This window comes from Bufo gargarizans, chromosome 2 (genome assembly GCF_014858855.1).
Source record: "Bufo gargarizans isolate SCDJY-AF-19 chromosome 2, ASM1485885v1, whole genome shotgun sequence".
Classification (NCBI taxonomy): Eukaryota; Metazoa; Chordata; class Amphibia; order Anura; family Bufonidae; genus Bufo; species Bufo gargarizans.
The window spans coordinates 360,377,654-360,390,128 of record NC_058081.1 but is presented as its reverse complement, the minus strand read 5'-3'; the positions used below and the strand labels follow the sequence as shown (position 1 = coordinate 360,390,128).

The window sequence follows — 12,475 nt, the reverse complement described above, 5'->3', positions numbered from 1 at the left end:
TTAATCTGACAAAAGTAATAATAAATTAAAATTCTATAAATGTTAACCAATGAAAGTCAGACATTGTTTTTCAACCATGCTTCAACAGAATTATGTAAAAAAATAAACTCATGAAACAGGCATGGACAAAAATGATGGTACCCCTAACTTAATATTTTGTTGCGCAACCTTTTGAGGCAATCACTGCAATCAAACGCTTCCTGTAACTGTCAATGAGACATCTGCACCTCTCAGCAGGTATTTTGGCCCACTCCTCATGAGCAAACTGCTCCAGTTGTGTCCGGTTTGAAGGGTGCCTTTTCCAGACTGCATGTTTCAGCTCCTTCCAAAGATGCTCAATAGGATTGAGGTCAGGGCTCATAGAAGGCCACTTTAGAATAGTCCAATTTTTTCCTCTTAGCCATTCTTGGGTGTTTTTAGCGGTGTGTTTTGGGTCATTGTCCTGTTGCAAGACCCATGACCTGCGACTGAGACCAAGCTTTCTGACACTGGCTAGTACATTTCTCTCTAGAATTCCTTGATAGTCTTGAGATTTCATTGTACCCTGCACAGATTCAAGACACCCTGTGCCAGACGCAGCAAAGCAGCCCCAGAACATAACAGAGCCTCCTCCATGTTTCACAGTAGGGACAGTGTTCTTTTCTTGATATGCTTCATTTTTTCGTCTGTGAACATACAGCTGATGTGCCTTGGCAAAAACTTCGATTTTTGTCTCATCTGTCCACAGGACATTCTCCCAGAAGCTTTGTGGCTTGTCAACATGTAGTTTGGCATATTCCAGTCTTGCTTTTTTATGATTCGTTTTCAACAATGGTGTCCTCCTTGGTCGTCTCCCATGTAGTCCACTTTGGCTCAAACAACGACGGATGGTGCGATCTGACACTGATGTTCCTTGAGCATGAAGTTCACCTTGAATCTCTTTAGAAGTCTTTCTAGGCTCTTTTGTTACCATTCGGATTATCCGTCTCTTAGATTTGTCATCAATTTTCCTCCTGCGGCCACGTCCAGGGAGGTTGGCTACAGTCCCATGGATCTTAAACTTATGAATAATATGTGCAACTGTACTCACAGGAACATCTAGTTGCTTGGAGATGGTCTTATAGCCTTTACCTTTAACATGCTTGTCTATAATTTTCTTTCTGATCTCTTGAGACAGCTCTTTCCTTTGCTTCCTCTGGTCCATGTCGAGTGTGGTACACACCATATCACCAAACAACACAGTGATTACCTGGAGCCATATATATAGGCCCAATGGCTGATTACAAGGTTGTAGACACCTGTGATGCTAATTAGTGGACACACCTTGAATTAACATGTCCCTTTGGTCACATTATGTTCTGTGTTTTCTAGGGGTACCATCATTTTTGTCCATGCCTGTTTCATGAGTTTATTTTTTTACATAATTCTGTTGAAGCATGGTTGAAAAACAATGTCTGACTTTCATTGGTTAACATTTATAGAATTTTAATTTATTATTACTTTTGTCAGATTAAAGTTATTTCTGTGACCATTGTGACTTTTTCTTTCATTGACCAAAGGGTACCAACAATTTTGTCCACGTCTGTATCCTTGGTGCAGATCAATCCCATTCATGTAAGCTGCAAGGAGGCCACAGCGGTCATAGCCATCTCAAACGACTGATCAATGGGGGTGCCTGGAGTCGGAGCCTTTCCTAAAGGTAGGTCATCAATATTAAATACCAGGACAACCTCTTTAATGAAGTCTCATGCGCCGGTTTATATAAAATCGTGGTTTCACAGAAGCTGGAGTACCAAAGGTTGCCGACCCTTGATGTACACGATAAGGTACATACACTACACAACAGAATTACATTATTTGAAACCGTAATTACATTTCATTCAGTCTAACATTATAGCTCTCCATCCTCTTTACATTATTAGAAGCAGATGTCTACCAGAGAGCTCTAAGGAAAGCAGAATCTAATAAGTGGATCTGCTCCACCTTTACTTACTTCTGTATCAGGTCATCCTAGTAATGAGAATTAGATTACAAAATGAAATCGCAACCCAGGACTTCCGTTCATCACCTTGGAAGACTATGCTATATTTGGTCATCCAGACTTCTTAAAGTACAGTTAAATGAAACTCCCTCTTGAGTGTCCGGCAATAGTCTTATATAATGGAACTGAAATCTACAAGTACCTGCCTCATCGTGGGACTAAAGAGCTAAGCTCGCAGCATACAGAGAGTACAACATGTAGGCCATCAAAATAATTGTTAAAGGTACTGAGCCACGAGCACCACCATCTGAATTACATATAATTATATATATATATTCGATTAAAAAATGTGTATGTATAGCGCTACCTTCTGTTTGTGCTTTTCATTATTTTTCAGCCACCTTACTGAGTTGGTCGCACACTCTCAGGTTAAATCTTCAACTGTCACCAGCCATATCTTCCTTAAATAGATTGTCATGTACTATGTGATGTCTGATTTTCATTTTTTACATCAATCATGGCATAACTCCTTTAAAATGATTGTATATGGCAAGGTTTCTGAGGTTGAATCCAGGCTGATCTGCAGAATGAAGGCGACACAGTGCAGGTATATCGGGGAGTGGCGATATGCAGGGAAAACACCAGAGCTCCGTTCCCTTTCTTCAAGAGTTTGGACCTCCACCAATCATAAAGTTATGACATATCCTAGCAATATGCCATCATTTTATAGAGTGGGAAAAATCATTTCAGCTGCTGGTTTTATGAACACAATGAGGAAAATGTATCAAGTCTGCTATATCCATACACCAGTCTTGATCTCCCTGCACGAGCGTGAGGCAGATGCCTTTTAATAAATCGGGCACATCTCTGCCCTGCTGTGCACCAGAAACTGAAGTCTACGCCAGCTGCAGGATGGCATAGACTTCAGCTATAACTTCTGCCACTTTCTTGCGAAAGTTCTAATAAATCTGGTGGGCCATGCAAAGCCCCTTCCCCTCCTGAAAAGTGGCAAGAAGCTTTAAAATGATGGTGCACATATGGCGTGCGCCATAACTTGCAACTTTTTTACACCTATTGTAGTGTAAACACATTAATAAATGCCCTCCAATGACTCTACCTCAAGTGATCTACTCAACATTCAAATACTTTTATCAGCCATTGATAAGTCCCAATCACATTGGTCATAGCCTGAAGAGTGATCTCTGTCTGGCTCTGAAGTTTCAATAAGACACATGATTTTATCCAAGAGTGTCAGAACTGTGATAAGGCTTTATTTACACTAGTCTTCTGTAGCTGTTGGTGGGAAGCCAATATGAGATTAAAGAAGAACTTTTGCCTAAAAAGAAACTTCAGATAGCACAAACCTGGTAAGAATGGGATAATCCTTTGTTTGGGATCCTTCTGCCCACCTTCCACTGGAAACTTGTCCAGGATTTGCATCTGAAACAGAATGGATTGACATATTAATGGCATTCTACTCTAAAGGCACACATATTTTGCCAGAAATCTATTTCCTAAAATGTAACTAAACTTCTTAAGCACCAGATGCCAGGCTAGATCATATTACACAGATCTTCTTTTACATCTTCTAGTACATTAGAAAGAATTGGAGGAATAAATACAAAAGCAAGTAAATGAAGCAGACACTTCAGCAGTCATTTGATGGCTGTCACATGATCTTGGCCCTATCCTCAACCCCTTTAGGACCATGCAATTTTTCACTTTTTTTTCCATATTCTGACCACCAAAACTTTTTAAAATTATCATCTACGAAGCTGTGTGAGGGTTCACTTTTTGTGGGCCGAACCTTTGTTTTTACTAATACAATTTTGGAGTGTGTATGCCTTTTTGATCACTTTTTATTCAATGTTTTTGAAGAAGGTGAAGTGACAAAAATAACGGCATATCGCCCATTTATTTTTTTCCTGTGAATAAACGGCTTAACCCAATCTCTGCAAAAGCCGCCTCAGATGCCGTGGTCACAATCGATCATAGCATCTATGGGTCTAAATGTCTGTGATCAGCATTATTCGCAGACATTATCACCGGGTGTCTGCTGTTTAAAACAGCAGAAACCCAGCAGCTATGGCGCCATTGTTAAAGACCAGACTTCCACTGTACGTGTACGGGGGAGGTCCGGAAAGAGGACCTGTCAGCTCTCTTGACTTGTCTGTTTTAGTAAATGCTTTTATTCCCCATGAAACAATAATTCTGCAACATCTGTTTCTGCAGTGTACCTTTCCTATTATTGATTCTCGAAATTTATGAACAGAGCGTTACAATTCTCCTTGTCAAAGGGTTGTGTTCCTACACAATTTGATACTATCATCCCTGACTGGGCTCTGTCAGGGTATGGCCACATAGAGCGGATATGCTGGAGTTGGGAATACATCCGCTTTGCGGCCAAGTACCACGTCGCTTGAAAAGCCAAAGCAGCATCATATTAACTAATTAGAACTGCATTGTTTATTCGTTCCTCATTGTTAAAGGGGTTGTTCCATGAAAAATATTGTACAGTTTTCATTACAGCATCTGGATCTGAATACTTTGGTAATTGTATGTTATTAAAAAATTTGCATAGCCACTGAGTTATTCAATAGAATTTATCTGTATAGCGCCACCTGCTATTTTGTATTTTTCTTCTTTTCATCCTTCAGCTGCCTCCTGAGCTGTTATAGGGAGAGCATGGACACGCCCCTGAGCTGCAGCAGAAAAGACACACCCCTTGAGCTGCCAGCTTGATATAAATCTAGCAGAGCAATGAATGTGGAGATCTCTGGATCCAAGTGAGGTACAAGGCTGGTTCTAGCTTTGTTAGAAAGAGGTTGTCTTGTACTATATGAGGTCTGATTTTCATTTTTTACATTAGTCATGGGAAAAGCATTTTTATGGCTGTGCGGTAACCTGCAAAACCGTGCAGCCATTAAAAATAAAGATGAAATAGACAATCTGGTTCTAATTAGTTAATATGATGCTGCAGTGGCTTATCCTGCCATACGGTACTCTGATGCAAGGCAGCCACATCCTGACCACAGCATGGTCGCCCTGTGTACCCATATCCTCAGGGTACGAGCAGACGGTGTGGCCCTGCTGCGGTTGGGTACTGCACAATCTCTAATTTAACTAATTACGACTGCACTGGCCAACGTATTACTTCAATCTATTATTGTCAAATTGTACACAAAATTAGCAAGTCTCTCATGGAGCAATATCTAAACCTACAGTTTATGGTCAGATTCAACACAACAAACTGTAGGCTATGAAGATGTAAATTCAGATGGAAATTTTTGGTACCAAGAAAACCATAAGACGAATTAAGGTAGCCTTCTAATTCCTCTCAAAGTCCATATATTAAACTCCTACAAAAAAAGCAGGACGGTTAGTAGATATTTATTAATGTGCAATGTCTGACTAATCTCTGTATGTCAGTGTACCCTCCCTTGTATGCAGAAGACTACCACCTAAACATGCATTGATAATTCCTAAATGAGAAAAGCACTGATGTCTAATCCTCATGTAAGTATAAGAAATCAACCTCACCAAAGACATCACCTAGAACTCCCATGTCTTATGTTTTGTCATCATTTTCCACAAAGGGAATAAAACACACATCAAAGAAGAACATGATGAGATCTATCAATCTATCTACTGTACGTCTTTTTAGCAGGAACCTATGGAGGAGATTTATCCCAATTGGTGCTTGATACAACAGTCTTGATCTCCTGTGAGCTGGAGTAAGATGCACTTAATTTATTATGAGTCAAAAGGTAGGCTCATCTTATGGCCCTCCATGTGCTAGAAACTCAAATCTGCACCAGATAGGGGATGGCGTAGACTTGAGCTGTAATTTTTGTCCGTTTCTGCTGTAAATGACAGTAAATCTGGCCAGCCGTGGAGGGTCCACCCACTTCTGCTAAGTGCATCCCATTTCCCGCCACTTTAGAACAGTGTAGATAGGCATAACGCCTAACATAAAAGCCTTGATAAATCTCCCCCAATAAGCCCACTGAGAATGTTAACATCTGAACAAGCCTTCTCAGTAAATACAACATGAATGAGTGCTTGCCACATCACATTTGCAATGAATCATGAGCGAGTATGCTAGGCTCAGCCCTTTGTAATGTATAAGCAGTGAGCAGCTGCCAATGTGTTAAGTCTACTCCAAAAGAAACAAAGCGAGACTCGGTTCTAACCACCAAGACAGTTGGTTTGCATTAAGGGTGGGTGGACCACATTCTGAAAAGATGCAGAATTACGAAACGGATAACAGCTGTTTTGTTGATGACATCCCAAAAATTAGAACCACAAGAAACTCAGCGCTGAGAGTAAAAAAAGAGAAATAAACAATAAAAAAATAAAAGAAGCAGATCTTTATCTACTGTACTTAGAGTACAGTAAATGCTAATGTCAAACCTCCTACACATCTTTTCCCAGAGTCCTCCATCTGATAAGGTGTCACTCTCAATGGCTTACTACTTCCAAAAAGATATTTGGAGTTTCTGTCTGCTGCATGTTGCCTCTCTAACATGTCCAGGATTTTCCCTTTTCCTCTGCACGACTGTATAACCACAGACGAAGAATGCCATCCAAATGAAGGTGGTGCAACATCTGGTGCAAAGATGGCTCCTCTTTCTCAAATACATAGTTGAATAAGGTCTAAAACGGATACATTCAAAATGTGGGAAGCCTGCTATTTTAAAGACTCTTAAGATATCAAACCTTCTCCCGACAAACTGTGCTGTGAGTCCATTAACAATACAAAACTTTCATCAAAAGTCTGAATTCTTTTGGGGCAACCTGCTACCAAATGAAGACTTTCTGTCCAATAGAATGATCAGTTCATTATTGTACTGTATCATCGAATATCATACATCATAAAAAAAAGTATATTATTCAAAGTTCTACAAGTATATCCTACAAGTTTATCATCTGGTTAGGACTCTAACCACACTTTATATTATAAATATAAGTAAAATGATCCCAATATACAGAATTAGGTGCAGGTACCCATTCACCTTAGTTCCTCCAACTAAAGTGTTCCGTTATTTTTTGCTACCTGTGAAATTTTGCTACCCTCGTCACTTCCTGTTGTGATGTAGCCGCATCTGAAGGTTTGGAAGGAGGTGTGTCTCGCTGCTTGGCACCAGAGTGGCCGAGAAGGAGGTGTGTTGGCGCAGGCGCATAACGACGGGGTAGGCAAATTTCACACTTAGAGTTGCTGTGAATGCGCCGAGGGTAGGTAAAAATGACGAGCCAATGCGCATGAGCGCCGAGGGTAGGTAAAAATGACGGGCCACCTTCCGATGTGGCTACGTCACAACAGGAAGTGACGAGGGTAGCAAAATTTCACGGGTAGCAAAAAATAACGGAACAAAAGCAAAAGTAACTTTAGATGTATTTGCAACGGGCCGCCCCCTGGGGCCATATTAGAGAAGGGGTACCTAGGTGTAGGAATGGCAGAGTGGTATAGGGTGGCCTAAAATGTCCCTTTATGTTGAGTGAGTGTCACAGTGCTTCTACATGGATACAGCTGGACCCCAGGCGTTGGCTCCAAAGCAGCAAATAGGGGGGAATTATTGAGGAATAAAAGAATAACTCCAGACCTTAAGATGCAGTTTAAAAGCAGCTTTACTTTGGTAAACTTTTATCAGACACAATCTTCCAACTTTGTCTTGGTCCCTGCAGGCTTTAGCAGTAAAACTCTGGCAGGAAAACTTATCTCTGCTACTTCTGTTTCTCTCTGGCTCTGCTGTACTGACATGCTGATTGTATAACTTTACTTTCTTCTTTAAGCTGCAACTTCTCTCTTTAGTCTGACTCTAGATTAGGCCAGGGAACACTCCTCCTGGCTCCCGAGGCTTCAAGCTTTGGCTTCCATGACCAGCAGAGCTGAGGGTGCTCTGGCTGGCTTGGATTGGGCACGTCTAACAGAATTGCCCAGTAGGGGTGGGCAATATAGGCGATATGCACGATATGAATTTGTGCAACGATACAGATTTAGTCTATATTGCATATATCGCCGGACAGCGATATGACCACGGAGCGGTAGTGAATTGAAGAAGCTTCTCATTCACCGCTCCGTGGCCTCCTAACTCCGCACCGTGCTGTACTGGCCAGGGCCTGGCGTGCACACAGCGTCAGACCGCTTGCTGACGCAGTGTGTGACTTCAGGTCCCGCCCAATGCATGCTGGGAAGAAGACGCGACACCTGCGGACTCCATCAGCCAGCTGCTGCCGAGCACCCTGCAGGAAGGAAAGGTAAGTATAAAAACAGCGATTCTTCTGGGGGGGGGCTGGAGGATCTGGCTCTGGGGCACATGTATGATGATGGCAATTGGCCAATGCCATGGGGCTGATGGCACTGGCTCTGAGGGAGATGTATGATGATCATGGCAAATGCCATGGTGCTAATGACACTGGCTCTGGGCCCCTGGGGGACATGTATGATGATGATGGCAAATGCAATGGGGCTGATGGCACTGGCTCTGAGGGACATGTATGATGATGATGGCAAATGCCATGGGGCTGATGGCACTGGCTCTGAGGCACATGTATGATGATGATGATGGCAAATGCCATGGGGCTGATGGCACTGGCTCTGAAGGACATGTATTATGATGATGATGGCAAATGCCATGGGGCTGATGGCACTGGCTCTGAGGGACATGTATGATGATGATGGCAAATGCCATGGGGCTGATGGCACTGGCTCTGAGGGACATGTATGATGATGATGGCAAATGCCATGGGGCTGATGGCACTGGCTCTGAGGGACATGTATGATGATGATGATGGCAAATGCCATGGGGCTGATGGCACTGGCTCTGGGAGACATGTATGAAATTTGTGTTTTACTAACACTTAGTCATCTTTACATTGTTTGGGAAAAGATCTGTTACACAACACACATATTAAAAATGTATTGAAAAGTTTTGTAATTTGTATTTTTTGTATACATACAGAAGAAAATAATACATTGCAATATATATCGCACATGCTTCAAATTATATTGCAATATAGATTTTAGGACATATTGCCCACCCCTAGGCCCAACAGACCCTCTCTTGGCAGGCAGGGGGTAAGCTGGACCTCTCCCCTAGCAGCGGGTAAGCTAGACTAACTAGAACTGGTCCCCACCCTTCTTGCAGGAAGTGGGACTCGCCCAGTCCTCCACAGAGGGGGTTAGAATGGAATGGAAAATGGAAATCTCCATTCTACCTAAGTGTAGCTCTGCCATGTTTGCTGCCACCTGCTGGTGAACCAGGAATATTACATGAACATAACAGTTGCATTAGAAATAGGAATGCACAGTTTAGTGGACCTGAAATAAATACACAAGATGACATTATATTAGCCCATTAGAGACAGTAGCGGGGTGAAAAAGTGGTAGAATAAAGTAGAATAAAGAAAGGGATTTAGTTAGGCTTAGTATGATGGGAACAGAGCTTAAGAACCAGGACATTTAAATAAGGGACCAACATGTGGCCTAGAAACCGTTCTAGGAACATTTCCTAGTGCAGTAGGGACCTTTGGCTCCCAAGCATGAGAATTTTGGAGCCAAATTATTTTTGGCGTTCTCTCGTTAATAACTCCCTTCTTCCCTACAAGTTAGTGTAAAATGTATATGCGAGAAAAGGCAGTGGCTAGAAGCGCTGTTCGCAAATGGCTGCTGAAATTAAAATTTCAATTGCATCCAAATGACACTCAACCTGGGACTTACATTACATTGTCATCAGAACATGTAATGCAGAGAACTGTTCTCTTTTAGTTGATAGAGTTAAAAAGCCAGACCCTTAGGTGAAAGGGGCTGAGCTGCAATACCAAGTACAGCCGCTATCCAATGGACGGCGCTGTGCTTGCAAACTGCAAGTAGGCTGAGATGCTCACTAGACAGTGAGGAGGAGAAAAGGGGCAGGATGGCTAAGCTCCCAACACACAGAGAAGATTCCGTAAAGTGTTCCTCAGTTTTAACAGTAATATGAGACAAAATAAGATCTATGGAAAGGAGGAGATTAAGGGATTAAGTGCTGGGATAATATATTTTTTGCATTTTCTTTGTTTAGTGTTCCTTGAACTGCCATTTACTAAAGGGGAGGATTATTTTGTAAACCATGAAGAAGAAAGTTAGTAAATTTTTGTAAATTTGTGCTGTTTTAGGTTGTCAGTGGGTGGTTCGCTCTGAAGTAGTTCTTCCAAAACAGATTGCACAACACATACTAAGAACTTAAATAGAAATATGAGAAAGACAATGTTGAAAACATATGTTACAGAATGTATAGAATGACCACAATCAATGAGAACCATATGAACGTAATAAAGGGACCGAAGACAGGATTTTTACCGATGTATTTCAATGCATATGACTCATCTATAAGTGATACACATGTATTTTCCTTGCACAGGAACACATGACAATCAAATTATTGTGTACATGAGTAGTACAGCATACCTGCAACTTTCCATTTAGAGGTAATGGGCTTTCTCAGTGAAGGGCAGTATGCTAATTCCCTGAATGGCTTGTGCAGACTGGAAATTACATTAACTGTCTTCAATCTTGCATCAAAGATGAACTCTTTGTTATGTTCTTCCAATCATTCCTGAGCTATTTTTTTGCAGTGTAACAAAGTGCATTATCCTGCTGAAAAAGGCTGCTGCCATTAGGGAATACTGATACCATGAAGGGGTGCACTTAGTCTGCAACATAGTTAATGTCAAAGTCACGCCTACATGAACGCCAGGAAAACTTTGCCAAGAGCATCACAGTGCCTCTGCAGAGTTGTCTTCTTCCCAAAAGGCATCCTGGTGCTATCTGATCCTCAAGTAAGGAATGAAGACCACCTTCTTCCATTGCTCCATGGCTCAGTTGTAATGTACGCATTGTAGATGCTTCCAGTGGAGAGGGATCAGTATGGACACTATGAACAGTCTCTGGTTATGTAGCCCCATATTCAGCAAGCTGTGGTCCCATTTGCATTCTGACACCTTTCTATTTCACCCAGGTGTAACTTTTTTAGCCGTTTAGAGTAGCTCTTCTGAGGTATCAGAACAGGGGGCTTGCTTTCTCTTCCCATGCATATCAATCAGCCTTAAATGGTCATGATCCTGGTCCTGGTTCATTGGTTGACCTTCCTTGGACCACTTTTAGTAGGTTTTTACCACTGCCTACAGGGATCATGTCACAAAACCTACAATTTTGTAGATGTTATGACCCAGTAATATATCCATCAAAGTTTGGATTGTCTCAGTCTCTCGAATCCTTATGTCTCAAATCCTTATGTGTGCAGAATTTTCATGCTATCAACACAAATAACTGACTGTTCACTTGTTGCCATACATATCCCACTCCTTAAAACATGTCAACAAAATAATGAATTAACATGAATTTAATGTTATGGCCAATCAGTGTTTAATCTGCACCACAGAAAGTAGTAGTACATTAAAGATTTTTTTTCTACTGTGTTAGGACTATGTTATCCTCATCACCAACTATGCCACTATGCAATGTACTGTGCTGTGGGCTTGAGTTGATGTCCCTTACTGTGCGTGGTGGTGAATCTGCATTGGAGCAAAATTGGCACCACAGAAACTAGTGTGCAGCCAAAAATATGATAAAATTCTAATAATATTCTGCTATCTTTTTACCATGCAGGACCATCTTTGTCCTCCAGGTAGAGAACTGCTTGCGCATTTCTTATACTGCATTTACTGTACCCTTCATCTTACTTCAGGGATGCTAGGGTTTCTTCAGGCCTGTGCATGGAATGGATATGAAATAAGGGGTATATCAGGTTTTGTTAAACTTTTATGAGCTCCTATGATCTGGGACCCTCACAAATTTCTAGAAGAGAGAGAGACCACTAGTATTGCAGGAAGCCCCAAACCATGTCCCTCTGGCATTTGCCTCAAGGATCTCAGTTTCCCACAGGCTGGCACTGGGCTATAACGTGCAAAAAAAATTGCTTATGACGTTCTCATGATCTTTGGTTATCAGTCTAGTCATAACAGCACTCGAGTTGTTTTTAGCAAACAATAACGTTAACCTTTAATACCTTTTTTTAACATATGAAACGTTTGTTATTGAGTCTGATGTCTGGACATCCATGTTAAAAATCACAGTAAAGAGTTTCCAGTTCAGGAAATTGCTTATCAGAAAAGCTTGTAAAGTTACCAAAACAATGGGGAGTGAACTGAGCGGGTCAATAACTGTGGTGAAAGTAATGTAAAAAGGTATTGCAGAAAGGAAGTAAGCCCTGAGACTCGCTGACCCTTTACAAGTCTCTTTCCTCTAGGGTTTAATCCTTTAGCAGCAGTCTGTAATGGGCAGGCAATTACTGTGGATATAATTACTAGCCATGGCCCGGAGGTGCTGAGATAGCCTGCCAGGTAGGATCACCAGTCAGGACCATGCCATTGAGGCGTATAAATAGCCACTCCCGACATGTAATTTGTGCGCAGTACATCTATTTTCATGCAGTTACTTCAGAAGTAAATACACCTCCACAGTAACTGGGTATC

General features: G+C 41.6%; 1 protein-coding gene across 1 annotated transcript in view; it reads right to left on the bottom strand.

Annotated features, from left to right (window-relative positions):
* The window catches only part of SH3PXD2B (SH3 and PX domains 2B), a 142,434-nt gene that overhangs the window by 100,971 nt on the left and 28,988 nt on the right, over positions 1-12,475 (bottom strand). Inside the window, exon 3 of the mRNA XM_044280729.1 lies at positions 3,325-3,400. Coding sequence (XP_044136664.1) covers positions 3,325-3,400 — 76 coding nt within the window. The remainder of the gene's footprint in view (positions 1-3,324; positions 3,401-12,475) is intronic.